At 59.3% G+C, this 26,960-nt stretch overlaps 1 protein-coding gene across 8 annotated transcripts; it reads left to right on the top strand.

The window, feature by feature from the left end:
* Nucleotides 1–693: 693 nt before the first annotated feature.
* WIZ (WIZ zinc finger) lies at nt 694–26,960 on the top strand (the record flags this gene model as incomplete). Of its 8 annotated transcripts, XM_079918850.1 has the most annotated exons (13): nt 694–832; nt 2,269–2,532; nt 7,534–7,606; nt 9,218–11,349; nt 12,491–12,814; nt 17,075–17,245; nt 18,184–18,687; nt 19,742–20,140; nt 20,719–21,270; nt 22,367–22,894; nt 23,091–23,510; nt 23,805–24,000; nt 25,051–26,960. In XM_079918850.1, the coding sequence occupies 12 exons, from the start codon at nt 2,328–2,330 to the stop codon at nt 25,208–25,210; spliced, it is 5,664 nt and encodes a 1,887-aa protein (XP_079774976.1). In that variant the 3' UTR covers nt 25,211–26,960. The 8 variants fall into 8 exon arrangements, with proteins under 8 accessions (XP_079774976.1, XP_079774969.1, XP_079774970.1 ...); XM_079918843.1 differs by lacking the exon at nt 17,075–17,245; XM_079918844.1 differs by lacking the exons at nt 17,075–17,245; nt 19,742–20,140.

Here is a 26,960-nt window from a genome sequence, read left to right as displayed (position 1 = left end):
GATCCACTGAATGTGTGGATGAATGGGTGGGGAGATGGATGGGTGGTTGGACATGTGGATGGGTGGTGGGTGGGCGAAGCAGCAGTCCTATTATGTGCGCATTATAGGGTAGTCCTAGTGACTGTGAACCTGGGGGTTGGGTGGAGAAGGGGGTCTTACACTGGGGACCTAGGGCAGCTCTAGGGGCATGGAGGTACTGAAGTTCACTGTGCATAATGAGGAAGTAGGGAATGAGCTTGTGGTTGGAACGTAGCTGATTGGGAGCAGGGGACTGAAGGCTAAGGATTCGCCATGTGGAGTCCTCAATAATGACCTATGAATGACCCACGGGGGAACTTCCCTGCCCCCTCCCCACTCTTCTGGTGCTATTAGCAGTCCTAGCATTGGAAGAACCAGTGGGGTGATGAAGTGCCATTGAGGGCAGGAGGACAAGAATGTTGTCATGGTAACAGAGCCTCTCCCTGGACTCTCAGGCCGCGCGGGCCCTTTAAGGGCCACCCGACTGGCCACTCCCAACATGGCGGCGCGGCTGCTAGCTGCCCCCCCACCGAGGTGGATTAGGCGGGGGTGGGGGGGAGGGAGTGCCCCCGGACCTCCCCATCATGGCGGCGCGGCGGGGCTGTCGCACTGAGGTCACGGCGGCGCGCCGGGGGGGCGGGGCGGCGGGGGGAGCGATTTAAAGGGACAATGTCCCCCGAGCGGTGGAGGCGGCGGCGGCTGCGGAGGCCGCGACACCGGCACCGGGAGCGGCGAGGACCGTAGCGGCAGCGACGGCCGCACCAAAGAAGGGAGCTCCGAGCCCCGGCGCCCAGCCGGCGGCGCCGCCTCCCCGGTGAGGCCCGGCCCGGCCTGGGGAGCCCGCGGGCGGGGCGGAGCCGGCACGGGGAGGGGGAGGCCCGGGCCGGGCAGGGCCAGGCGGGACCCCCCGGGGCGGGGGGCGGGGGCGGGGCCTGCAGGGGCGGGGCCTTGTCGGGGGCGGGGCCGCACAGGTTGTGGGGAGGAGCGGGGGTCTTGGGGCAGGTGTCCCCCCTACCTCGGCGCGTCCCGCGGGGTCTCCCGCCCCGAGGTGCACGGGCGGAGGGCGCATCTCCCGGACCCTGGCGCCCCGAGGGGTGCGCTGGCGCGGCGCCGCCACCACCCCTGCGACCCCCGGGGGTGTCCAGGAGGGAGCCCTCCTCCCCACGCTGCCAAAGTGCTCCGAAGTTGCGGTCCCGCCCGTTCCCCGAGGGCAGTGCCCACCCGGTGGGCACCCGCAAGTGCTTCCTTGGGGCCTGGGCAGGGACCCCCCACCACAACGGCCAGTCCACGGACGGGCCCCCTGGGAGCCTCCAGGCCCCCGAGGGCAGCGCCTGCAGCCAGGCCTGGAGCCCCGGCCCCGCCCCGGTTGCCTGGGCTCGGCCTCCCACCATCTCCCTGGGGAGGGCGCCTCATTCCTGCCCTTCACTTTCCGCCGTTACCTTGAAGGTATTTATAGGTGGAGAAGACAGCCCCCACCCCCACAGCCTCCCCAGGGTCCTCATTTCTGGACCAGGAGCCCCATCCTTCCCTTTTGCCCTCAGACTAAAGAGATCTTGGGAGGGTGGGATGAAGGAACCCAGGCTGGGTATGCATGAGGGGTAATGTTGGGGTGAAGCGAGGGGGTTTAATGCTGGGGTCACTTGAGGCTGAGTGTGAGGGTGAAGGGGTTAATGCTGGAGAATCCTAAGGTTGTGTGTGGAAGGAGGATTGGAGTGTGGGAAAAGTGCAGGGGTAACTGATACAGGCAACAGAAGCAAGAAAAGTGCAGGGGTAATGATGGGGGGGGACTTGAGACAGTGTATAGGATCAGAGTGTAGAAGTGGCCGGGATTCGGGATTCGAGCTGAGGCATGCGCACAGGATATGCACGTGCATGGAAGTGAGGGCACAATTGGGGAAAGTGCAGCAGTGTATGAATGAAGGGAGCCATCTAGAAGTGATAGGATTAATGCTGCAAGAAAACAAGGTGGCTGAGTGTGCATGTTGTAAAATGGGGTAAACTGAGGCAGTGCAGGATCTGTGTAAAGAGAGGAGTCATGGATGGGGAGACTGAGGCATGCTGAGGTTAGGGACCTTTGGGATACAATGTGTGAGGATAGGGCCTCAGTACCATGTACTTGCTCACCTGTGCTGGGAGGTAAACTGAGGCACTGAGCTGCAAGGGTGAGGACTAGGGCTTCAAGGAAGGAGAAACTGAGGTAGACTGCGTGCCTTTCCTACCTCCCCTAAGCACCTGTCTCTCTGCCCCCAGACCTACAATGCCTCACTGAGCCAGGCGGGCAGCTGAGTGGAGCCAAGCAGAGAGCATCTATGGATGGGCCCCCGGCAGGCGGCCTGGCCGCCCCGGATCGTCCTCGAGGCCCCGAGAGACTGCCTGGCCCAGCGCCGAGGGAGGACATCGAAGGTGGGGCTGAGGTTGCTGAGGGGGAAGGTTGCATCTTCCAGTCCACCCATTACTTGCCTGTCACCAAGGAAGGCCCTCGAGACATTCTGGATGGCAGAGGTGGCATTTCCGGTAAGAGGGTGGGCCCTGTGGCCCTGGGGGAGCATCCAGCCAGGTCCCCGAGGCTCCGGGAGGGCCAAGTCACCGAGCCCGGCAGGGGCGGAGTTGGAATTCTGATTCTGCCTGGGTTCAGAGCCTCTGCATTATGCTTAGTTTCCCATTTTACAGTTGTGAAAACAGAGGTCCTGGGAGCTAATGACCTGACCAAGGCCCCCGAGTGGGTGACAAGGAGCTGGGACTTGACTCAAGTCTGCCTGGCTTCCTTCTCTGAGCGTACTAATTGGGTCCAGGTGCCCAGCTTAGCACCCCTAGCTCCCCTCCCTGAGCCCACTTGTTCCCTATGGGCATACCCCATTCCCATCAGTCTATCCCAGTTCCCTCTTGCTGCACTGTCTTGGTGAGTCCTGCTCCTGAGCCATTGGTCCCAAACAGCTTATGCCCTCTAGTGGTTAGGGAGAGACTGGGTAGTCAGGGATGACAGCCACCCCTTTATGCCTCGGTTTCCCAGCAAAAGGGAATCTCACACTGTCCCCACCTCAAGATTTGTTATTCCTTCATTGAATACTCAGCAACTACTATGTGCCAGGCTCTGTTCTAGGTGCTGGAGATACAGCTGTAAACAAAAGTGGCAAAAGTTTCTGCCCTCAGGGACCTGCCATTCTAGTAGGGGAGACAGACAACAAGCAACTGTAAAAATAACATACGGGCAGGTAGTGACAGGTGCTGTGAAGGTATTAAACAGAGTGCCAGGATCATGCCTGGGGAACCTGGGAAAGCCTCCCTGAAGGGGTAGAATTTGAGTGGAGCATGGAATGAATGGTGGGAAGGGCAAGCCAGGGAGAGGGAACAGCAGGTGCAAAGGCCCTGTGGTGAGGAGGAGCCTGGCATGTTCAAGGGCCAGGCAGGAGCCTGGTGTAGGTGAAGAGTGGTGAGTGCAGTACAGGCTGATGTACTACATGCCTCCCTTCATCTCCTTGGCCTGCTCTAAAGGCCTTGGTTTCCAGGAATCTCCAAGCACTCTGTCAGGGGTTTCCTACACACCAAGCCCTTTATGTGATCATCTCATGTCATTCTCAAAAAAACCCTTTGGGGTAGCCTCGGTTATTATTATCCCATATTAGAGATGGAGAAACTCAGACCCCATCTGAGGTGTCAAGTAAGTTGCCCAAGGGCCCACAGCTAGGCAGTAACCTGACAGCCCTCGTCCTTAACCACCACCCTGTGTCAGGGCATCCTTGACCTGCCCCAGTTCACCTTGGCAATGCTCATGACACTCAGATATTTACAGAGCACCTCCTAAGGGTCACTGGTGCACAGCGACCAAGTGTACACACCATCCCCGCCCCCACTGGACCCTGCCATCTGGGGTCAGACAGACAGAGCAGCCACCAGGTGCTAGGACACAGTCACTGAGGTTGCAATGGGCGAAGCCCAAGCTGGGGGACACCCAGGAGTCCTGGATGAGGAACATTGAGTCAGACAAAGAGGCAGGAGACATCTAGGCAGGGGGCTCCACACATGCAATGGCGTGGAGGTGACTGGTGGCACCTGAAGGGGATGAGGGGGTGAGACCCCTGCTCAGAGAACCTTAGCAATCCCCTCCTCCAAACCATTAGTAACTCAGGCCCAAAGAGAGGCAGGACCGTGTCCCAGGTCATGCGGCTGGCCAAGACAGGCCCAGGACTTTGACTTTGTGGGAGCCCTGCGGAACAGGCTCTGGGTCCTGGGGCCCTCTCTGAGTCTGGTTCTGAGAAACTGGGCGCTCTGCTGTACCTGGCAGAGGTCCCAGGTCTGGAGAGAAGAAGGTAGGTAGGTGGGTAGGTATGTCCTCACTCCCCCTGGGGAATCATCCAGGGTCCAGTGCATGTGCCTGGGGAGGAGGGGAATGTGGCTGCTGAGGGGGGTGAGGTCCACCCTTACCGGTGTCCCTGAGCACATGGGTCATGGGGCAAGGGTGGCTTGACTTGGAGTAGGGTCGCGGCCTGGAAGCTGGAGGAGGGCCTGGGCGTCGGACACAGTGTCTCCCCCCGCTGCCCTCTCAGCCCGTTCCACCCCGCCTTCCCTGAAGCAGGCACCTGCCCTAGGAGTCTTGTGATGCCTATTAATAGGAACAGCCTCTGGGGCTGCTGTTCCATGCAGAAGCCTGGGCCCTCCCTCATGCCCACCTAGTCCTTGGAGCCCCTCAAGAGCACCCCTGGAGTGGCTACCTCCAAACTCCACCTAGACACGGATGAATCCCCTGCCTTCTCTGTCCTCCGTTATGGCTGTTGGCCTGGAGCTCCTACAGCCTCCCTGCAGCCCCTCACCCACAGTCTGGCCTCTCTGGTTGGCCTCCTGGGTGCACCCAAAGCTTGTGGGGCTGAGATGGTCCGCATGGATTGCTGAAGAGTCTGGCGCATGCCTGGCATTGGGACCAGGGGGCTAGGGGATGAACAACGCGTCATTTCTGCCCTCGTGGGGCCCCAGGCTGAGGAGGAAATCAGAGCATGGAGTGAGTGGGCCTGAGGCTCCCGGTCAAGCCTCCAGCTTCCAACCTGGGACATGTCTCAGCCAGCCCTGAACCCCGCCCCGGGCACACCCATCTCCCTTCCTTCCCTCCACCGCCGACTCTCTGGATCGAGCATTTACTCTGTGATCTTCCTTGGCATCGGTCACTGGCCCTTCGAGACTGGGGCCGTAGCTGTTCCCATTATATTGAGGAGGAAACAGGCTTGGAGCGGGAAAGGCATGCCCTTCAGGTTCCCTCTTGGGCTGGAACTGGATCTGTCTGACTCCAATGTCTAGATTCTTGGCCACTCTGCCAAGCTGCCTGGCTTGGGGTTCAAGCTGCTCACGGACACGCTCTTCATTTTCAGTCTCTCATTTTCAAAGCCCCTCGGGGACCCCAAATGGCAGGAGCCAATGAGGGCCCCTCGGCATGGCCACTGCCGGGGGCTGCATCCAAGGTGCCTTGTCTGGACCCCCACCGGCTGTGGAGGCCTCTGGATGAGCCCCCAGCCCCCAAGTGTCTCGGACACGGGGCCCTGCTGGGTCTGCTTCCTCCAAAGTTGCTGCCACTAAAAATAGGAGCTTCACTGGAGCCGCTCAAACAAAGAGGCCAATACGGCCCCCTGGCTCGTGGAATTCTTAGACAACGGCAATCGCAGAATCATCGAATCTGGGACACTCGGAATCTCAGGAGCTTGGGGTCCCAGAATCTCAGAATCAGGACACCCGGACCCTCAGACTTGCACCTCTAGCCTGTGCTGGGGCTCGTTGCCTGTGAAATGGTTGCCCTCTCCTGAGAACTCATGTCTGTGATTCTTGTGTTCTCAAGAGACCCATTTCTTGGGGTCTCACTCCCTTAGCTGGTCCAGGCCTTGATTTCCCAATCCTCCCACCCTCTGCAACGCTCCACCCACTCCATCCTCCCACCCTGACACCAGCCCTTTCATCCGAGCACACTCCGACCTGGCCCTGCTCCCCATCAGTCTACCCCAGAGCTTCTCAAATGGAGGCGATTCTGCCCCAAGGGACACTTTGGCAATGTCTGAGGACATTTTTGGTTGTCATGACTGCAGGGCCAAGGGTCAGGGCGGGAGGTGGCTACTGGCATCTGGGGGTGAGGCCAGGGATGCTACTGAACATCCTACAATACACAGCGTGCCCCCCACCACAGAGAATGACTTGGCCCCAAATGTGAGTAGCACCAAGGTTGAGAAACTGTTCTAGATGATGCAAATTTCTGTATCCCCATCACCACCTTCACCTTCCAGAGGCCACATGACAGTCACAACCCTTCTCTCAGACTCAGCAGAAAGACCCCTGGCAGTGTCACAACTTGCTGACCCCTACCCTCTACCCTCAACAGCTCTTAATTTTTTGGCCTCTGACAGTCAGCTCTCAATTTCCTGGGCAAATTGGACAGTAGGGGATTTGAAAAAGTACAAACCCCGGCACTAGCCCTCTTTCTGGACCATCCTCAAATTGAAGCTAATCCAGCAATCGCATCTGTTGGGCTCTGGATGGGGCACAAGTTCCCCCAGTGTGTTAACCTTGGCCCACGCAATTGGCCTGTGCCCCGATTGGCATGCTCGCCTGCGGCAGGCGGGTGCGGCAGGCAGAGGAGGCACAGGCCAGGATTCCTGTGGTCGCTCCAGGCATTGGCTCCACAGGCGGATAATGGAGAGTTGGCTCTATCTGTGTGAGGGTTCCTAGGAGGGCATGTGATTCTACCATGTAGGCCTGGAAGGGGTTCTGGGAGGCAGGAGGCAGGGACGGGCCCTCTGCAGCTCAGACTAGAGGGCTCCTCACTCTTCATCTGGCGAGTATTGGTTGAGCACCTGCCGTGTGCCGGGCACTGAGGTGCTGCAGTGAATGAGGCCCTGGGGTGGGGGTGGGGCAGCTTATGTGCTAGCAGGGGACACAGGCAATTTCAGAGAGTGCTAAGAAAAAAAAAAAAAAAACAGGTAATGAGAGAGAAAATCGTAGGGGCTCAGTTTAGCAGGTGGCCAGGGAAGGGCTCTCCAGGCAGAGGGAATAGCTGGTGCAAAGGCCCTGAGGTCAGAAAGAGTTAGGTGGGTTTGAGGCTTCACGAGGAGTCTGGGCAGAGTGAGTGAGGGGTAAGGAGGAGAGGGAGGTGAGGCTGGAAAGACCTGCAGAGGTCTGACCTCACAGGGCCTTGTAGGTGGTGGTCGGGAATCTGGCTTTTATTGTAGGTATGATGAGAAGCCAGGTGAGATTTTACCAGGGTGTGACTTAAACAAAAATCACCCTGGCTGCCAGATGGGGGCAAAGAGAGAAGGGTTGAAGGCAGCAAGCCCTGGTGGTCCCCTAGGAAAGCAAAGGGGACTCCTCCAAAGAAACCCCTTTCAAGGCTCAGGAGTACAGAGGCCAAAGGCCTCTCAGGGGAGAGGAGTGGGGAGCCGGTCGGGCCCTTCCGAGGTGCCCGGCAGGGCTTCCAGAGCTGGGGTGCTGTGAAGGGCCCCAGCCAGGGGGACCCCAGCCCCTCAGGGTCTCCCCTCTCTGTTGCAGACGGGCAGCCCCATCCTGGCCTCAGCGAAGCCCTCCCCCGTGCCACCTCCGCCACCCATCGGATCAGCAGCTGGTGAGTGCCACGCTGGCCCTGACCTCAGGGAGGGCAGGGGGGCAAGCAGGACATGCCTAGGCCTGAGAGAAGCCCCCAAGAGTGAGAAGGGGATAGGAGGGAATCTGGAGGCCAGGCAGGAGGAGGTGGCTCCCTGCAGGCAAGCCCCTGGGCATTTGTAGGGGGTGGAGGGAGGATTGGGATTAACACAGACAGTCAACTCTCATTATCCCTGCCAAGAGCAGGGCCAGTGGGCCAGGAGCCTGGAGGTTGGACCCTTGGAGTCCTGTCTCTGCCAGGTGATCCTTAGAATAATGTTCGGCTTCTCTGAGTCTCAGTTTCCTCATCGGTAAATGGAGTCCCTAAGATACATCTCACAACCTCACCTCGAGGACCCAAGGGACGTTGGGTAGGAGCAGGAATTGACAGCAATGCTGATGGCAGCAGCCTTTTATTAAATGGCTTGGGGGTGCTAATATGTAATAACATCCACATTGGGATTAATAATAGCTCTCAGTTATTTAGCGCTTGCTGCGTACTAGGCCCTCAGCGCAGGTTTACCCACTGAGTCTTTGCCATAACCCTGGGGGGAATGGTCCCATTAACATTGCATGTCACTGATGGGGCTTAGAGAGGTAACCCTGTGATTTCTGCTCAGCCTCTCAGTGGAACCTGTTTCCGCATCTGTTCCGTGGGTGTGATCCACAGCCCCTTGTGGAGGCAAGATCTTGAAAATGAGGGGGATTGATCAGGAACAGTCATAATAAGAACCCACAGTGGTCATGGGCTTACTGGGAATCAGGCAGCAGGCCAAGTGAAGCGTTTCCCAGCCTTGAGTTGTGTCATCCTCACCCTACACTTCATGGGGTCAAGGTCCCCATTTGAATAAGCACCTGCAGTGTGTTAGGTTTTCTTTGATTATGGGTATGAGAAGGTTCCCTTAGTCATTGCATAAGGGCACAGAAGCTCCTGGTTCTTGGGACTCATCCCCATTTTTAGGATTGGAAAACTGAGGCTCAGTGAGGTTGCCTTACCTCCCCTCTCCTCCAAAGGAGGTCAGGGTCACTGGGGCCACAGGCTGAGCAGGGACTTTGCACCTCTCCTGACTCTGCCCTTCTAGGAGGGGAGATGCAGGGAGGAAGGTAAATTTGCTTGAGTTGTTTATGCTGCAGAGTTTCACCAAATTTGCTGGAAAGATGAGGCTAAACAAACTAGATCACCCCGATTTGGGGAGGACCAAGACAAAAAAGCAGCCTGAAGCATAGGTCGGAGCCTTGGACCCTCCCAGGGGACGGATGAGAGTTGACTGTGCCACCAGACTTGGGGACACTACTTGTGATCCCCGCTGTGGTCTCTGCACACTCCCCCCCCCCCACCACATGCAGCGGGGCTGGGCTACATACACAGGTGTTCCCTGGGAGCTAAATCCAGCGTTTGACCCAACGGCCCTGGAAGGGTCCACATGTACTCCCTCTACCTCCCGACCCGCACCCCAACACGCAAGCCCCTCTGAGGCAGCCCTCAGGCTGGGTCTCTGGAGCCTGTCTCAGACTGCCTGGGACCCCCTCCCTTGCCCAAGGAAGGGAAACTGAGGCCCACAGCTAACCTGTCCCCATTGGCACTTCCTTGCAGCTGCTGGGATGGAGGCAGCCTGGACTTCCAGCCGGGCTCCCCACCACCCCATCCCCTGGGCCACTTCCCTGGCCCCCCCGATGGCCGGGGGCCCTGGGAGCACCCCATGGTTCAGGAGGCCGGGGAGGGCATCCCATCTGAGCGGAGGTTCGAGGACTCGGTCATTATAAGAACCGTGAAGCCCCACGCTGAGCTCGAGGGCTCTAGAAGGTTCTTGTACCATCAGGGTGAATCAAAGCTCTTGGAGAAGGTCCCCCGGGGCCGCCCCAGGTTCGACTGGCTCAAAGACCCAGAAGAACAGGCCCCACTCCAGGATGCAGCGCTGCACCTGGACCTGCCGCCCCAGCTGCCACCCCTCACCTCCTTCCGGACGGTGCTCGTGCCGGTAGAAGATACCACTAAGACGTTGGATGCGCCAGTGGTGGGCACCGGAGAACACCTGGCAGACCTGGAGGGCCTGGCCCAGCCGTCCGAGTGGAGCCTGCCCAGGTCGGCCTCAGAGGTGGCCACACAGACCTGGACGGTGAACTCAGAGGCATCTGTGGAGCGGCTGCAGCCACTGCTCGCCCCCGTCCGGACGAGGCCCTATCTGTGTGAACTGCTGGAGGAAGTGGCCGAGGGGGTGGCCAGCCCAGACGAGGATGAGGACGACGAGCCAGCCGTGTTCCCGTGCATCGAGTGCAGCATCTACTTCAAGCAGAAGGAGCACCTTCTGGAGCACATGAGCCAGCACCGCCGAGCCCCGGGCCAAGAGCCCCCCGCCGAGTTGGCCCCCCTGGCCTGTGGCGAGTGTGGCTGGGCCTTCGCTGACCCTGGCGCCCTTGAGCAGCACCGGCAGCTGCACCAGGCCTCCCGGGAGAAGATTATCGAGGAGATCCAGAAGCTGAAGCAGGTCCCAGGCGACGAGGGCCGGGAGGCACGGCTGCAGTGCCCCAAGTGCGTCTTTGGCACCAATTCCTCCAAGGCCTTTGTGCAGCATGCCAAGCTGCACATGCGTGAGCCACAAGGCCAGGCTGCAAAGGAGCCCTTCGGGGGCGGCAGCAGGGCTGGCAGCCCAAGCCCCGATGCCACCTCCCTCACCTATCAACCCTACGGAGATTCCTTGGGCCTCAGTGCCTGCGTTTTCTGTGGCTTCCCCGCGCCCAGCGAGAGCCTGCTCAGGGAGCACGTGAGGCTTGTGCATGCCAACTGGGAGGAGGATGGTGAGGCTTTTGAGGAGGACCCTGCCAGCCGGCCCGGCACCAGCCAGGATGCTTATGCCCGATTCTCTGATGCCACTGACTACTTTGGCAAAGCTGAGCCGCTCTTGGCCCCCATGTGGCAGGGGAACCCTGCTGGATACGACCCCAGCCTGTCCTTTGGCCCTGGCTGCCAGCAGCTGGGCATGAGGGATTGCCCACTGTTAAAGCCACTCCCACATGGCTCGAGCCAGAGGCCTCAGGGAAGGCCAGCCTTTCCCTCGTCACTAGCATCTGCCCCCTACTCCTTACAGGCCAGTAGAAGCAAGAGTGCTGTCCACCCACAGGGGCTCTCAGCCCAACTGGGGGACCAGAGTCACCCTTGGAGCGAAGAGGACGAGGAGGAGGACATACTGCTGGCCTCGGAAATGGACTTTTCCCCCGAAAATGGGGTCTTTGCATCGTCAGCCACCCCCGGCCTCATCCCGCAGTCAGCCCTGGAGCTCAAGCGGACATTCCGAGAAGCCCTGCAGACAGCTGAAGCCTCAGGGGCACAGCAGCAGCAACTCTGTGGGATGGTGCCGGTCGTTCTGGTGGCGAAGCTCGGGCCGCAAGTCATGGCTGCGGCAGCCAGGGCCCCCCCGAGGCTGCAGCCTGAGGAGCTGGGGCTGGGGGGTGGCCACCCCCTGGACTTCCTGCTCCTGGACACACCACTGGGTGGCCCTCTGGGGCTGGACACATTCCTGGATGGGGACCCAGCAGAGGCACTGAAGCATGAGGAGCGGAAATGCCCCTACTGCCCAGATCGCTTCCACAATGGCATCGGCTTGGCCAACCACGTTCGGGGCCACCTGAACCGCGTGGGCGTCAGCTACAACGTGCGGCATTTCATCTCCGCCGAGGAGGTGAAGGCTATCGAGCGCAGGTTCTCCTTCCAGAAGAAGAAGAAAAAAGGTAGGGCAGCTTCACTCCGGCACCCACCTCCCTCCAACACCTGGGAGATGCACAGCTGGGCAGCTGAGTTCTGAACCAACCAACCCTCACTCTAAATCCTCCCGTAGTGCCAAGCAGGGTGAAGTCAGGGCCTCCCCTCTCAGAAGACCTGGGAGCTGAGGCAAAGGTCACCACATTGGAGGAGGTGCGGGGACACCCCAATGCCCTGGCCCTTCCAACAGCTGGAAGAAGGAGTATGGGCAGGGAAGTCAGCCCCAGGCACGGAATTTCATTGATTCCTTCATTCAACAAATATTTATTGAGTTAGGTCCCCTCTGTTCTGGGCACTTGGGAACACAACAGTGAACGGAACAGCAGTCCCTGCCCTCCTGGAGTGCACAGCCCAGTAACAGGAGTGGTGGGACCCTGGCTGACTTTAGAACCCCTTGGGCTGCCTGTGGTGTATGCAGATTCCCAGGCACCAAGGTTCTGATTTCAGGGGTCTGTCTCCAACACCAGTGCCCTGGGTGGTTCTGATGCTGGCAGACATGGAGCCTACGTGGGGAGGTGCTGGTATGGTGTTTGAGAGTGTGTGTGTATGGGCACTGTGGGGAAGGGGCAGGGGACAGACAGCCACAAAACCAGGCAGTTACAATGTTAAGTGACCAGGGCTGTGATGGGGGAAGCTCGGGGAACCAGGAGTTTGGGGAAGCCAAGAGAAGCTCCCTGACTCTGCCTGGGGGATCCAAGCAGACTCCCAGAGGAAGGTGTCCCATCCATTTGTCCATTTCTTCATTCAGCAAAGATGTAATTTATAACACTGGGGTGTATAGATAGGAGCTCTAGACGAAAGAGGGTATTAATCAAATACCCAAACTGACCCAAATGATTGCAAATCCACCCTGGAGAAGTATTTCTGAAGGTGGGGTCCCTGATGCTTTGAGCTATGCAAGGGGAGAAAATGGAAGGTCAAGAAGAGAAGACTTCTTGGAGTGAGCTATACAGGCAGGAGCATGAACAGCAAAGGACGAGGGAGGCATCCAGGGTGAGGAACGGCACTGTGTGATCCGCTGAGGATGAGCAGCCCCGGGAACGGGGAAAGCTGGGGCTGTCCCCACCCCCACCCCCAGCCAGGCAGTCCATGTCCTCTCTCTCTCTGCAGTGGCTAACTTCGACCCAAGCACCTTCAGCCTGATGCGCTGTGACTTCTGCGGGGCCGGCTTTGACACTCGTGCCGGCCTCTCCAGCCACGCCCGGGCCCACCTGCGTGACTTTGGTATCACCAACTGGGAGCTCACTGTCTCACCCATCAACATCCTGCAAGAGCTGCTGGCCACCTCAGCTGCTGAGCGGCCCCCCAGCCCCCTGTGTCGTGAACCTGGGGTGCCGCCTAGTGGCTTCCTGACCTCCCGCCGGCCCCGCTTACCTCTTACAGTGCCCTTCCCACCCACCTGGGCTGAGGACCCTGGGCCAGCCTACGGAGATGGTAAGGGGAGAAGGGGCAGGTAGGGCCAGAGCCCTGACCCTTCCCAGGGGCCCGGAGGGATGGAGGAGTGGGAGGGGGCAGCCACTCTGCTTTCCTGGAAGTGTTTCAAGTCACTTTACAAAGTAGGTCAACAACTGTCCTGCCACTTAGGGGTCATTGCTGTTTTACTCAGGGGCTGGGCCAGGGCTCCTTCTAGATCCAGTTCCTGCCTGCCCTGCCTGACAGTGATTTTAACATAGGCTTATTGAGCTCTTTACTAGGAGCCAGATCCTGTCCTAAGCACTTCACAAATGTGGACTCATTTACATCCTCACAACAATCCTTCTTTTTTTTTTTTTTTTCTCACAACAATCCTTTAAAGGCAGGTGTTATTATCCCCATTTTACAGATTTGGAAACTGAGGCCCAGAGAGTTCAATTAACATGCCTGAGGTCATACAGCTGAAAGCATGTGGAGCTGGGATTTGAAAGCCCAGGAAGCGTAGGCTCCAGAATCCTTTCTGTTAATGATATCTTTTATCTAGCACGGCACTGTCTGGTGGAACTTTCTGAGACGATGGAAATCTCTCTAGACAACAGTACTGTTCTACAGGGTCACCAGTGGCCACATATGGCTTCTGAGCACTTGAAATGCAGCTAGTACAAGGTTAATGGTGATCCAGTTGGACAGTGCGGATCAGGAGTCTACATTCTAGATTTTCAATGGTGCCTACTGTGTCCCGCAGCATTGATAACCCCTCCCGTAAATGAGTGCTTGCTGTGTATCAGGGTTTCATCTCACACCTGAAAACAATTCTGTGGAGCTGAGGATTGTTGTGTTCCTGTTTTATGGATGAGGAAACTGGGGGTCCTCTGCTTTGCCACAGCCACAAAGCAGCAGAGCTAGACTTATGCACACCATGTTCGGTGGTCTCTCCAGTGTAGGATGGCTTGGGAAATCCAGAAGTAATATTTTGGTGAAGGAGCCTGGGGCTGGACACCGTGGAGGCAGTGGAAAGGTGAAGGACCCAGCCTTACAAAGCCTGACTTTGTGGGAGACTTTATTGAACCTCAAAGCAGAAAACTCAGCAGTGAAGAGACGGTGGGCTCTGAGGAATGGAGAAGGTGCCTGAACAAGGGAATTGTCCAGGGGCTGCCTGGGGCTGAGGCTTTCATCTCTGTTTCTCCTACCTGGAGTTTCCAGGGTCCTACCTAGTTCTGTACTCTGGGCTTTGCTGGACCCATCCACAAGCCTCCTTACCAGTGAAGGGCACTTGAGGGTCTGCAAAGGGAAGAGGGGGGCTATCAAAGCCCCCTCTCCTCTTTGGAGAAGGAGGAGATTTGATGGTGGATAGTGGACAGAGAGGATAGTTGTTGGTTGAGGTCACACTTCGGGGAGAGGCAGAGTGGGGATGTGACCTCAGGCTTCTTGCCTTTGTGAAGGCTATCCCCTAGGCATTCAGCTCACATACCTGGCTAGGTTTGTGGTGTTTCAGTGGTGGCTAGGAGGTGCAGCTTGCTCTGAAGATGGCTGGGGAGCACAGGAAGCAGTCTGTAGTCTCCAGCACTGCCCCCTTCTTTCTCTGTCACTCCAGCAGAGGCCTGAATGTCAAGCTTACGCCCTTTACCCGGCACCTGGGCCAGGCACCCCAAGAATGGCAGCCTGCATCCAGCAGCCAGGTTCAGCTCTGGCTAAGCTGTTTCCACCAGAAGACCAATGTACCAGCCCCTAGTTAGTGCTGAGGGAACTGGCCAAGTCAGTAAGACGTAGGAGTCAGCCTGGTACTGCACTGGCCCTGTACATGGGGGGAAGCTATGATCAGTCTTTCAGTGAACACGCTGGGGGTGAGGGCATTAAGGAGTGGTTGAGAAGATCCCGGAAACCTTGCCTGAGGAAAGATGTCCAGGATTAGGGCTCGGTCTGGGCACCGACCCTGCAAAGTGGCTATCCTTAGAAGCCTCTCCCATGCCTCCCTAAGCTGGCGGTAGGGAGCCGTGGCCAGTTTGGGGGCGGGGCAACGGTCAGATGCTGGCTCCACCCAGCTGTCAAATAACAGCTGGGGGCAATCCGTTTAGTTTTAGGGAGGGAGAAGCGGGTTGTGCTTGAAATGTGGTGCCGTTCTTGTGGGGAGTTCCGCAGGATTGCCGGACAGCGCCGTCGGGGGACAGTTGGACACCAGGATGGTGTCGGGGGGATCCTCCTAGTTGGGGATCAGGTGTCTTCCAGGATTCCCGAGCCAGAGGGGAGACTTGCAAGGAAGGGAATGGAACAGGGTCCCGGGGCAGGTCCTAGCTCCGCCCGTCGGGCTCTAGGAGCCTGGATGCTGTTCAGGCGGATGCGTGTGGCCGGAGGATTCCTATAGTAGTTTTAGGGATGTCCGGGGTGGGGAAAGAGTGTCCCGGTCCGCCGAGACCTGGGCTGGGGCAGCAGTTGGCAGCCGCTCGTAGCAATGCGTGCGTGTGTCCGCAAGCTCCCCTCCAGCCTGGCGGGGACAAGGGTTTCGTTCGCTGTGCTCGACGCTCGGCCGGCCGCCCTGGGCGCGCCCCTAGGGACGGGGCGGAGCGGAGCGGACTCCGCGGCGGCGGCGCTCGGCGCTCGGCTGCTCCCGCCTGGGGCGGCCGCTCCGCGTGCGCCGGAGCCAAGATGGCCGCCTCCACCGCCCAGTGCCGAGTGACAAAAGCGGAGAGCAAGGCGGCGGCGGGGCCGCGCGCGGGGGGCGCCCGGGAGCGCGCGCCCGCGGGGGCGCCCCCGCTGGGCCCCCAGAGCCCGGGCCCCGCGGCTCTCCCCGCGCCGCCGCCGCCGCCGCCGCCGCCCCCACCCCCGCCGCCGCCGCTGCCGCCGCGGGACGGGCCCAAGGCCGAGCCGGAGCCGGGGCCCGGGCCCGCGCCCGCGCCGGGTAAGAGCCCGCGCCGGGGAGGGTGCGGGGAGGGCAGAGTTGGCGCCCCGCTCGCCCCCTGCCGCCGCCGCCGCCGCCGCCGCCCCGACGCCCGCCATCCAGTCTCCGGGACTTCCCCTCCCCCCAGGCCCTCCAGTCGCGGGGACCCCGGGCCTCCCGTCGCGGCTCGCAGGGTCCCGGGCTTCAGAAACACTCTCTGCCGTCACTTCGCGGAACCCTCACCCCATCTGACAGATGCCCCCTGAACCCTTTGGAGCCTCTGGATCGTCTCTTAACACAGTCCCTGTACCTCCCGCGCGGAAACCCACTCCAAGTCACTTCAGCCTTGACAAGGGCCCTGCCCCATCTGACAGACGCGCCCACTCCACCCGGAGGCTTTGACAAAGTCCTCGGCGTCCCGTGCCCCGGTGCATCCCCCGACCACCTACGTCTCCTTGCCTCTGTAGGAGTCAAACTGAGTCAGGGACCTGCCTGCCTGCCCTCCTATTAACAACACTGAGCACCTTCAGGGTCCCGTCTGACACACAGTTCCTTCATTCTCAGCGCTCTCTCCATGCTCTGAATGCTAAACCCGGGGCTCAGGAGGCTTCTCAAGTCCCTTTTTCTGCAAAATTAGACCCTGAAAACTCACCTTTGACTGTCTGTCCTCCTATACGCCTCACCCGGAGAAGCTTCCTGGCCTGATGGATGCCTCAGAGACTTCCTATAAAGTTCTGTGATTCCTATTCTCTCTGTCCCCAGTAAGGTCCCCTGCTGGTCCAGGATCCTAGTTCTTACCTTACCCCACCTAGGGCTTAGCTTGTGATAAGACCACCCCAGGATCCCCAGTTGTCTCTGCAACCCCAGCCCCAGCTGTCTTGTCTGGTGGAGATTCCCCACAAGTTCCCTGGAGCCTTCTTCATGTCCTGAGCTCCCTGCCTCTGCATTGCCTCTCTGGCCTCTGACCCTGGCCTTGTCTTACTGAATTCCCCTTCTGACTGCCACCTACCCGCCCCCAAGACTGATAGATGCTTCCCTCCACAGAGAGGAGCCCAGAGAGATCTCTCTGCCCAGAGAGATATTTTCTCTGAGATCTGCTAAGGTGGGAGTCTTGGCTCAGACTAGCACTGCGTCCCCTGACCTGTCCGTGTTCTGGTAGGTGGAAGCCATTCCTAGTCTCTGCTGTCAGTTGGCAGCCTTGACATCCCTGCGTCATATTGGTGCTCGGGGTTATGGACGGAGCCTCAGCTTTCATGGGGTGAGCTGCATTCCAAAGTGAGAGCAGGCACCAAAGATGAGGAAGAAGGCTCCCACCACCACCACCAATGTACCCCTGGCCCTCAGTCCTTACAGGGGTAGACAGCCCACACCTTGCCTGGGCTGAGCCTGTCTTCCCAACCTCACAGGCTTGGGTTCTGAGGAAAACGCAATGGTGGCCATGGACTTGGGCTCCCCCCTGCTCCCCAAGAAGAGCCTGCCTGTCCCTGGGCCCCTGGAGCAGGTGGCCAATCGGCTGAGCAGCAAAGTGGCTGCAGAGGTTCCTCATGGCAGTAAGCAGGAGCTGCCAGACCTTAAGGGTGAGTGGCGCAGGAGGCAAGGGTGCCGGCCAGGCTGGTCACACTCACAGGGAGCTCTTGGGCCTGGTAGTTAATGTGGGGCCCGGGAGTTAATGTGGGGCCCCAGGTTGGCCACAGCTTTCTCTCTGGCCTCTCATGGCACCAAGGAGACACCCAGCTATCTTCTCTCTTGAGCTTTTGCTGTCACGGGCATGCATGGCCTTGAGCCCTGGTCAAGGGAGGGGCATCCGGAGAAGCAGTGGGCATGTTCATCCAGAGCTCACACCCAGACCCAGTTCATTTGCTGACTTTGATTGCTGATAGCTATGTGATCTTCTGCATGAAACTGCCTTGTTTGTCCATTGATTCTCAGGTCATTATTGAGTAATGACAGGCACTGTGCTGGACCCTAGGGATGTGAGAGATGCAAAACAGACCTGGCTCTTGTCCTTGGGAGTCACTGAAGTTGGGGAGCAGGGAGGCAGAGAAGCAGATAGGCAGGGATAAGGGCTCTGCAGAAGAGGGTGCAGGCAGGGCACCACAGAGACCACGGCTGAGGCCTCCAGCCTAGCGTTTGGGGCATGAATTAAGCTGCAGATGGTGGCTAGGCCTTAGCTTTCGTCTGGCAGGTCAGCATCTGTGTGAAAACCTGCTGCCAGGGCACCCTGGTACGTTAGAGATCCGAAAGGCGTTCCACTGGCTGAACCACAGAAGCGCTCAGCTCCTGCTGTGTGCCTTTGGGCACAACGCTTCCCCTCTCTGAGACTCAGTTTCCTTATTTGCAAACTGAACAGGCTAATTCCTGCCTCATTAGGGTCATTTTAAGGGTGGGAGGTGTTGACAGAAGCAAAACACTTGCAAGAGCCTGGGTGAGTGGGGCCCCAAGGGGAGGAGAAGTGGGAGAACAGAGATTGTGCAGCCTCACAGCTAGCTCTCCTGGCCTCCATCTCACCTTCCAGCCCAGAGCCTGACCACCTGCGAGGTCTGTGGTGCCTGCTTTGAGACACGCAAGGGCCTGTCCAGCCACGCGCGCTCCCACCTGCGGCAGCTTGGGGTGGCTGAGTCGGAGAGCAGCGGTGCCCCCATCGACCTCCTCTACGAGCTCGTGAAGCAGAAGGGCCTGCCCGACACACCCCTTGGGCTGCCCCCGGGCCTGACTAAGAAGTCCAGCTCGCCGAAGGAAATGGTTGCTGGAGCCCCACGACCCGGCCTGCTCGCCCTGGCCAAGCCCCTCGATGCCCCTGCTGTCAACAAGGCCATCAAGTCACCTCCCGGCTTCTCGGCCAAGGGCCTGGCCCACCCGCCCAGCTCCCCACTGCTCAAGAAGGCATCACTGGCCCTGGCGGGCTCCCCTACCCCCAAGAATCCTGAGGACAAGAGCCCCCAGCTGTCCCTGAGCCCCCGGCCGGCCTCCCCAAAGGCACAGTGGCCCCAGTCTGAGGACGAGGGGCCCCTGAACCTCAGTGAGTGCGGGTCCTGGGAGCCGAGGGAGGTCCTGGCGCTGGGAGGGGCAGGGCCTCAGGTTGGGCTGCAGGGCTTAGGGTGGGGGCAATGGGGACTGCAGCGCCTGTGTCCTGAGTCGACTGGGCCAGAGTGTGTTAATCAAGGTGCTGCGTCTCCTGTTGGGCCAGCCATGCTGCATATTATCTGTCTCCCATTTCACTTCGATTTTCTAACCCCTGGAAGCCTGGCTGTGGCTACTGAGTCTGCCAGGGTCATCCTCACCACTTAGGGGCAGCTTTTGGCTTTCTCTGGGCCTGAGGGTTGGGGCAGTGAAGGTAACCAGGGCTCCCGTGGGGCACCTTGGGTCCTGCAGGTAGACAAGTGGTCCACCTGACAGGAGGTCCCATGGTTGGCCCTGCCTTCACATCCTCCTGCTCCTGGTGTCCTTTGCAGAGGTGCCTCTGTGCCCAGGGATGGAGCTGTGCCTCCTGGGCTGCCTGTGGGCATGGCAAAGAAACTCCCAGGCGTGAGCAGGTTTAACAAGGGCATCCCTTAGGAAGTTAGGCCTTCCCACACATTTGTGGTCATGAGAGTCTGGGGGTGAGCCTAGGGTCTGACACCCTGCCCAACAGGGCACCCCAGTTGCACCTCACATTCCGATGAAGCTGCTTCCACTGTCTGCTGTGCTTCCAGGAGCAGCGTTCTGAGCAGGTGTGCCCTTGGCTGTATGATGCCCAGCAGCCTGTGGGCCCCTGCTTTGGACCCGCCCCACACCCTGCACAGCTCCATAGCTGAGGTCCCTGGGAAGAAAGCTTGGAAGCATCAGACTGTGCCATTGGAATTTGGCCACTGCCTCTGTACTGCACATCCTTACGCTCTCTACACTCACCTTGATGCCAGAGGGCTAGGCACAGAACAGGACTTTCTGCTTCCCAAAACCTCTTAAATCTGTGGCACGAGTCTTGGACCTCCAGCAGCCTGGGCAGCCGAGAATCACACCAGGCCCTCCCGCCTCAGTCCCCCAGGGCCGGCCAAGGTGGCGGCCGTGAACCCCCCTGTGTTTTGTCTCCGCAGCTTTAGATAGTGACGGGGGCAGAGAGCTGGACTGCCAGCTGTGCGGTGCCTGGTTTGAGACCCGCAAGGGCCTGTCCAGCCACGCCCGCGCCCACCTGCGCCACCTGGGCGTCAGCGACCCGGACGCCAAGGGATCCCCCATAGACGTGCTCCACGGGCTCATCAGGAGGGACGGCGTCCAGATCCGCCTCCCACCCGGGCGTGGCACCCTGGCCCTGCTGGGGCGGCCTCCTCCCGCCTCTGCGGCCCTCTCCTTGCTCCCCCCCCCACCGCCGGCCACGAAGGCCAAGCTGAAGGCCGAGGGTATGGCCAGCCCCTGGGGGAAGCAGGACCTCTCAGCCGCCGCAGCCGCTGGCATTTTCTGGGCCTCTGATGTGGAGCCGTCTCCTCTCAACCTCTGTAGGTTCTCGCTTCAGCCGCCCCCTCCTCCCTGCGGGCCCTGGAGCCCCTCCCAGGGTGGGGGTCACAGCCCCATCCCTACTCCCTCCCTGCTGGGGCAGGGAGTGGACAGGGGCCCTTAGCAGTGGACCGGTTCTGCCCAGAGATCTTGTCGGCAGTCGGCTGCTAGGCCTTCTCTCTTGGCCTTTGACCTCCATGACTGAGACTTTCCCTGAGAATGAAGGCCAAGGGTGGGGTGCTGCCTTTTGGTGTGGAAGGTGCCCATGGTTGCCCCTGGTCTGGATGGCAGGGCTACCACTTCCTGCCCCCATCCTCGTTAGGACCCGCAGAGCCGTCGAGTCTTGGTTCTGTCCTTTTCTGCCAGGACCAAGGGCCCATGTGCTCTCTAGAGCCTCCCTGTGCTCCTGCCGGGTGTCTGGCCCCCCCGCCCTGCTCCTCAGTTCCCTCACTTGCACTTGCCCTCCACCACCACCCCAGCCCCTGGACGTGCTGCTGTCCACGCCCAGCCGACCAGGAGACCCACAGGTGACTGTGCTAACAGTGCCCACGGTGCTAACTGCCCCTTTCTCCTGCTGCAGCTTCAGGCCCAGAGCCGGCACGTGACATCCGCTGCGAGTTCTGTGGCGAGTTCTTCGAGAACCGAAAGGGCCTGTCGAGCCATGCACGCTCGCACCTGCGGCAGATGGGCGTGACCGAGTGGTACGTCAACGGCTCACCCATCGACACGCTGCGGGAGATCCTCAAGAGACGGACCCAGTCCCGGCCTGGTGGACACCCCAACCCGTCAGGGCCTAGCCCAAAAGCCCTGGCCAAGGTGGTGGGCAGCGGAGGTCCTGGCAGCTCACTGGAAGCCCGCAGCCCCGCGGACCTTCATCTCTCACCCCTGGCCAAGAAGTTGCCACCGCCACCAGGCAGCCCCCTGGGCCACTCACCGACTGCCTCTTCTCCTCCCACGGCCCGGAAGATGTTCCCAGGCCTCTCCTCACCCTCCCTGCCCAAGAAGCTGAAGCCTGAACAAATGCGGGTGGAGATCAAGCGGGAGATGCTGCCGGGGGCCCTTCATGGGGAGCCGCACCCATCCGAGGGTCCCTGGGTGGCACCTCGGGAAGACATGACCCCCTTGAACCTGTGTAAGTGTGACCCTGGGGCAGGACAGGGAGAACAGTCTTCCCCCACACTTCCCTCGGGGATACCCAGAACACCCAGGGTTGCAATGGAAGGGAAGTACACAGGTCCAAAGGACAAGGGGCTAGCTGTGTGTTCCTGCTATGCAGACCCCCAACTGAGCTGCTTCTTGATTATTCTTCATTCCTGTGAGGGCGGCAGAATTGTGTCATTAGGCAATGGCAAAAAGATTTTATCTCTGTACCATCTTTAATCCATTGGTAGTGGCTACCATCCAGATTCCTAGGGATCAATTGGTGATGTCTGCCATGGGCAAGAGTATATGAGTATTGGAAATGGGTGTCTTTCTCATATTCCTGGTCACTAAGTGCTTGACATTTGGAGTTCAAGTTAAGGTCTCGGCTGCTCCAGAGTCTAGCAGTATATGACCTTGGGCAGTTGCCTCTTTTGGAAGATGGAGATCAGCATGGTCCCAACTCTGTAACAGGGTTTTTTTAAGTGGTGTAAAGCACTTAGCTTTAACGCTTAAAGCTCTGTATGCAGTAGCTGTAACATCCCTATTATAACAAGCAAGTGCACTTCCCTCTCAAACTGTCACTTAGCTGCTGTGTGCCAAGCAGGTGAGGATGGCCCAGGCCTCTGCCTTAGTGCTCACATGCATTTCACGTCTGCTTTATACCACGTGCTTTGAATTGCTCCCGCTTTAGGGTCCCACCGCCCCAGTAACACAGGGAGGTGGTTTCCATCTCCATTTTGCAGAGGAGGAAACTGAGACTCAGGGCAAGTGGCTTGCCCAGCATCGCACAGGGGGTCACAGCCAAGCTTGCGTCTGAGCCCAGGATCTAGGGAGTGCTTGTTCCTTGATACTTCACAATGTCATAGGGAGTCATCATGAAGGCAGCTAGAATTTGAGGTTACAGAACAAGCAGAAGGGCTGGATGATGTACACAAGGGCCTCTGGAGGCAGATGAAGGAGCGGGTCATTCAGGTCTGGGGCTGCATGGATGGGACAGTAGGGCACTTAACACTGACCTTGAGCTTGGAGGCTTCCTGCCAACAGCCACCACCTCCTTCTCCTCCCCCTGCCCCGACCCCCTGCAGCGTCCCGGGCAGAGCCAGTACGTGACATCCGCTGTGAGTTCTGTGGCGAGTTCTTCGAGAACCGAAAGGGCCTGTCGAGCCATGCACGCTCGCACCTGCGGCAGATGGGTGTGACCGAGTGGTCTGTCAACGGCTCACCCATCGACACGCTGCGGGAGATCCTCAAGAAGAAATCCAAACCATGCCTCATCAAGAAGGAGCCGCCGGCCGGAGACCTGGCCCCTGCCTTGGCTGAGGACGGGCCCCTCACGGTGGCCCCTGGGCCCATGCAGGCCCCTTTGCCGCTGGCGCCAATGGCTGGCCGGCCAGGCAAACCAGGAGCTGGGCCAGCCCAGGTTCCCCGCGAGCTCAGCCTGGCACCCATCACTGGTGCCAAGCCTTCAGCCACCAGCTACCTGGGCTCAGTGGCAGCCAAGCGGCCCCTGCAGGAGGACCGCCTCCTCCCAGCAGAGGTTAAGGCCAAGACCTACATCCAGACTGAACTGCCCTTCAAGGCAAAGACCCTCCATGAGAAGACCTCCCACTCCTGTAAGCAGTGGTTGGCAGGGTCCTGGGAGGGCATCTGCCAGGGCCTGTAGGGCTGGGCAATGCCGTGCACACACTTATCCCCAGTGGGGGTCAAGGCCCCAGTGGGAGGCGGGACTGGCTCCCGACCTGGGCAGCGCCTTCTGGGTACCCTTGCTCCCTTTGGGCTGGGGCTCAGCAGCACCCCCTCTGCCTGCAGCCACTGAGGCCTGCTGCGAGCTGTGTGGCCTTTACTTCGAAAACCGCAAGGCCCTGGCCAGTCATGCACGGGCGCACCTGCGGCAGTTCGGCGTGACCGAGTGGTGTGTGAACGGCTCACCCATCGAGACACTGAGTGAGTGGATCAAGCACCGGCCCCAGAAGGTGGGCGCCTACCGCAGCTACATCCAGGGCGGCCGTCCCTTCACCAAGAAGTTTCGCAGTGCCGGCCATGGCCGCGATGGCGACAAGCGGCCGCCCCTGGGGCTGGCACCCGGGGGCCTGGCCGTGGTGGGCCGCAGTGCCGGGTGTGAGCCAGGGCTCGAGGCTGGCCGGGCAGCTGACAGTGGTGAGCGGCCTCTGGCAGCCAGCCCGCCAGGCACTATGAAGGCTGAGGAGCACCAACGGCAGAACATCAACAGTGAGTGCTGGTGGAGGAGGGTCATGTGCTGCCACCTACTGGGGTTCCCCTGGATGCCCCCTGGGTTCTCTGCTGTGCATCTGCCCTTAAGTCGCTTTCCCAGTTTGCCCTCCCGTTCAGTCATCCATCCTTCATCCCACCTGTCCCGAGGTCCAGGAGGTGTCCAGTCATCTGTTGTCCTGACTTAAAATTCCCCACAGCATTTGCCCCTTGCTCGCTGAAGGCAGGAACTTCCTCAGGGGACTTGCCCTCTGGCTCATCTCCTGTCCCTCTCCCCACCTTTCCCCGCCTCAGAATTTGAGCGCCGACAAGCCCGCCCTCCAGATTCCTCTGCGGCCCGGGGTGGTGAGGAGGCCAATGACCTGCACCAGAAGCTGGAGGAGGTGCGGCAGCCTCCGCCCCGGGTCCGGCCAGTCCCCTCCCTGGTGCCCCGGCCCCCCCAGACATCACTCGTCAAGTTCGTTGGCAACATCTACACCCTCAAGTGCAGGTATGCAGCCCGCAGGGGAGGGAGGGAGAGAGACTACCCGCCCGGGGCTTGGCCCTCCAGAGCCTCTGAACAGGACTTGGGCTGGTGGAGGCAGGAGATGTAGCCTCAAGGACTGCCCTGGGCTGTGGCTGGACCCAGGTTAAGGACTCCTCACAGACAGCAGCACCACAGAGCATCAGGCTGAGACCTTGAGCTTTATAGTCAACAAGACCTGAGTTCAGTTGCCAGCTCTGACCCCAGCTTAGTGACCATGAGCAAGGATTTCCTGCTGCGTGCCTCAATATTCCCACCTATAAAACGGGGTTGATAACAGACCTACCTAATAGATTTGTTATGAGGATTAAAAGAGTTGAGTATAAAGCATTCGAACTGTGCCTGGCGCATGGTAAGCACTTGGCAAGTATTTGCCGGATTAAGAAAAAAATAGGTCTCAGTTCATTCTTACCAAAGTCCATGTGTACATCAGAGGCCAGGAAACAGAGTCTGAGATGTGATGTGCCTGCCTCAGGCCACACAGGCCAAGTCAGAGGTAGGATTGGAACCTAAGTCTCGGAGCCATGAGCTTGGGTTCTGGGCCCCTATGCTGTGAGGCCTCCCTTGGGGCCGAGAGGATGAGGAGCTAGTGAGTTGGATGGGTAGGAGTTAGTGCCCAACCCCCTTTCCCTGGCTCCCATCATTCTCTCCTGGGGCCTGGTGGGGTCGGATCTGCTTCTCTATGTCCTCTCCCATTTCAGAGCACATGCTTCAGTCAGCTGGCAAAGGTGCTTGGGAAGCTGGATGGCCCATACCCAGTCCCTGAGCCAGCAGACTGCCCTGAGCATAGAGACAGGGGTCTCCAGGGGACCCTACCGTGACCCCATGGTGGGTAGAGGTAGCTGTACATGGGAGAACATCTAGCTTCTGGGTCCCCCTTCTGTCAAATCCTGGGCTTACTTTGTTGACTCTGAGTAGCAGTAGGTGTGCCTGATGCTCAGGGTGTGGCCAGGGCTATGCTTCCACCTCTCCTCACTGCAGTGGCCACTTCTCCTTCTCTCTGTTTCCCCCCTACAGGTTCTGTGAAGTGGAATTCCAGGGGCCCCTCTCCATCCAGGAGGAGTGGGTGCGGCACTTACAGCGGCACATCCTGGAGATGAATTTCTCCAAAGCGGACCCTCCGCCCGAGGAGCCCCAGGCCCCACAGGCACAGACAGCGGCAGCAGAGGCGCCCTAACACAAAAGCATTCCAGATCCCCTCTCGTGCCACCTCTATCTCCTCTTCCTCCGCAGTCTCCTCCTCCCTCTCCTCCCTCTTTCTTTTCCGTTTCCAAAGGAGCAAGCCAAAACCTCAAACCGGCACCTTTCAGGAGCCGGGCACACTACATCCGGGGCACTGGAAGCCAGCTAGCCATGCTTCCCCCAGCCTGAGGACTCTGGGGCCACACACAGGGCATCTTCCTTCAGCCCACACCCACCTGCCCACCCAGTTCAGCAGGGGCAGCGGCCAGGTCTCTGGTGGCAGCCATTCTGTTCACAAGGGAGGAAGGCCAGCGTTCTCCCACGTCTAACAGCCAGGCAGGCTATGTTTGCCATCCGTGGCCACTTGCAAAGACCCCAAGGACCCCTGTCCTGGTTCCCTCTTGCCCCTATGAATATCCTCTCACACACACACACGCACGCACGCATGCACGCACGCACTCAACGTACCTCGTGAGACCCGGGAATCTGCCCCAGCCCTCCAGTTCCCGGGTCGAACGACAACCACATCATGCCACGGTGCTTGCTCAGGGGAAGCCACACTCCCTCTGTGGCCCGCTGCTGGGGCCTGGGAGCCCCCCCACTGAGCCCACAATGCCACGGAAATCCTTGTTGGCCACCCCCACAAGAGGGGCCTTCCCAGCTGGGAAGAGCTCAGAGCTGACAGCTGCCTCCTGCCATGTCAAGGCCCCCAGAGCCTTGGGGGCTCCAGGGCCTGGGAGGGGGTGGGGGTGGGACTCTCCTTCCCCACCCTCACTCCCCTCCCTCTTTTCACTGTTGCTTTCTATGTATAGCTCCCTAGACCTTTCCACTTTTTTAAAACCGCATTTTGTGTAGAGAATAAGGAACGTGGATCTTTTTATTTTGCAGTCCTGGGCCAGCTAGAAACCGGGAGCTGATTGACCTTTTAACTTTTTTCAGTGGCCACATTTTGGTTATCGATGTACCTAGAAGTATGTAAATTAGATTAAATTTCTCTTCTGGAAACACCCCAGGGCAGGCAGCCAGCGTGTGTTTTTCTGTCGAGTGGACAGGCTGGCATTGTCTGTCTGGCAGCCAGGGCTGGGATCGAGCCACCTCCGCCAAAAGCCCCTGGAAGCCCTGGGTTTTCCTGTTGGCCACCAAGCCCACCAGACCTTTCTGGGGATGAGCCCAAGTTCCCAGCTGTTGGCGCTCGATGGCATGGCTGGTGTGGATGCTCTGGCCAGCTGGTGAAGCGGCTCCTGTGAGCTGAGGAGAGGAACCAGGACTCTGGGCAGCTGGTCTGGGAAGGGAGCCAGGATTGAGAAGTGATTGAGGCCTGAAGGGCTCTCTGAGGGCAGGAGCTGTCCAGTGAGGGTGTGGGGGACTCGTTGGGGGAGGGTGAAGTGCACAGCTGCTGGGACTGGCCTGCCTTCAAGACATGTGACTTGTCTGGAGACACATACACCCTGAACCTGACTAACATGAGGGGAAAAAGAGAGCTGCTGGCTCCTTTTCGTTGTTATTTATTTTCTCGTTCTGCAAATGTTTATTGAACATTTCTGAGATTTTAAGAGATTTTGTTGGCTGCTCCTTCTTGTTTATTGCATGTGGTTTCTCAGCTCATCATTTTCACTTAAACAGCCAAGGGCTAGAAAGTAGAAATGACCTCATGGGGCAGAGGCCTCCTCCACCCCCAACCCTACTATCCTGGGTCCCCCACCATGCCCCTGGCTGGGAAGGAGGGGCTAACAAGCTGTGATAGT

The sequence above is a fragment of the Stenella coeruleoalba genome, assembly GCF_951394435.1.
Source record: "Stenella coeruleoalba genome assembly, chromosome: 3".
NCBI lineage: Eukaryota > Metazoa > Chordata > Mammalia > Artiodactyla > Delphinidae > Stenella > Stenella coeruleoalba.
Note: the sequence above shows the minus strand (reverse complement) of the source record. Positions and strands in the feature narration are given on the sequence as shown.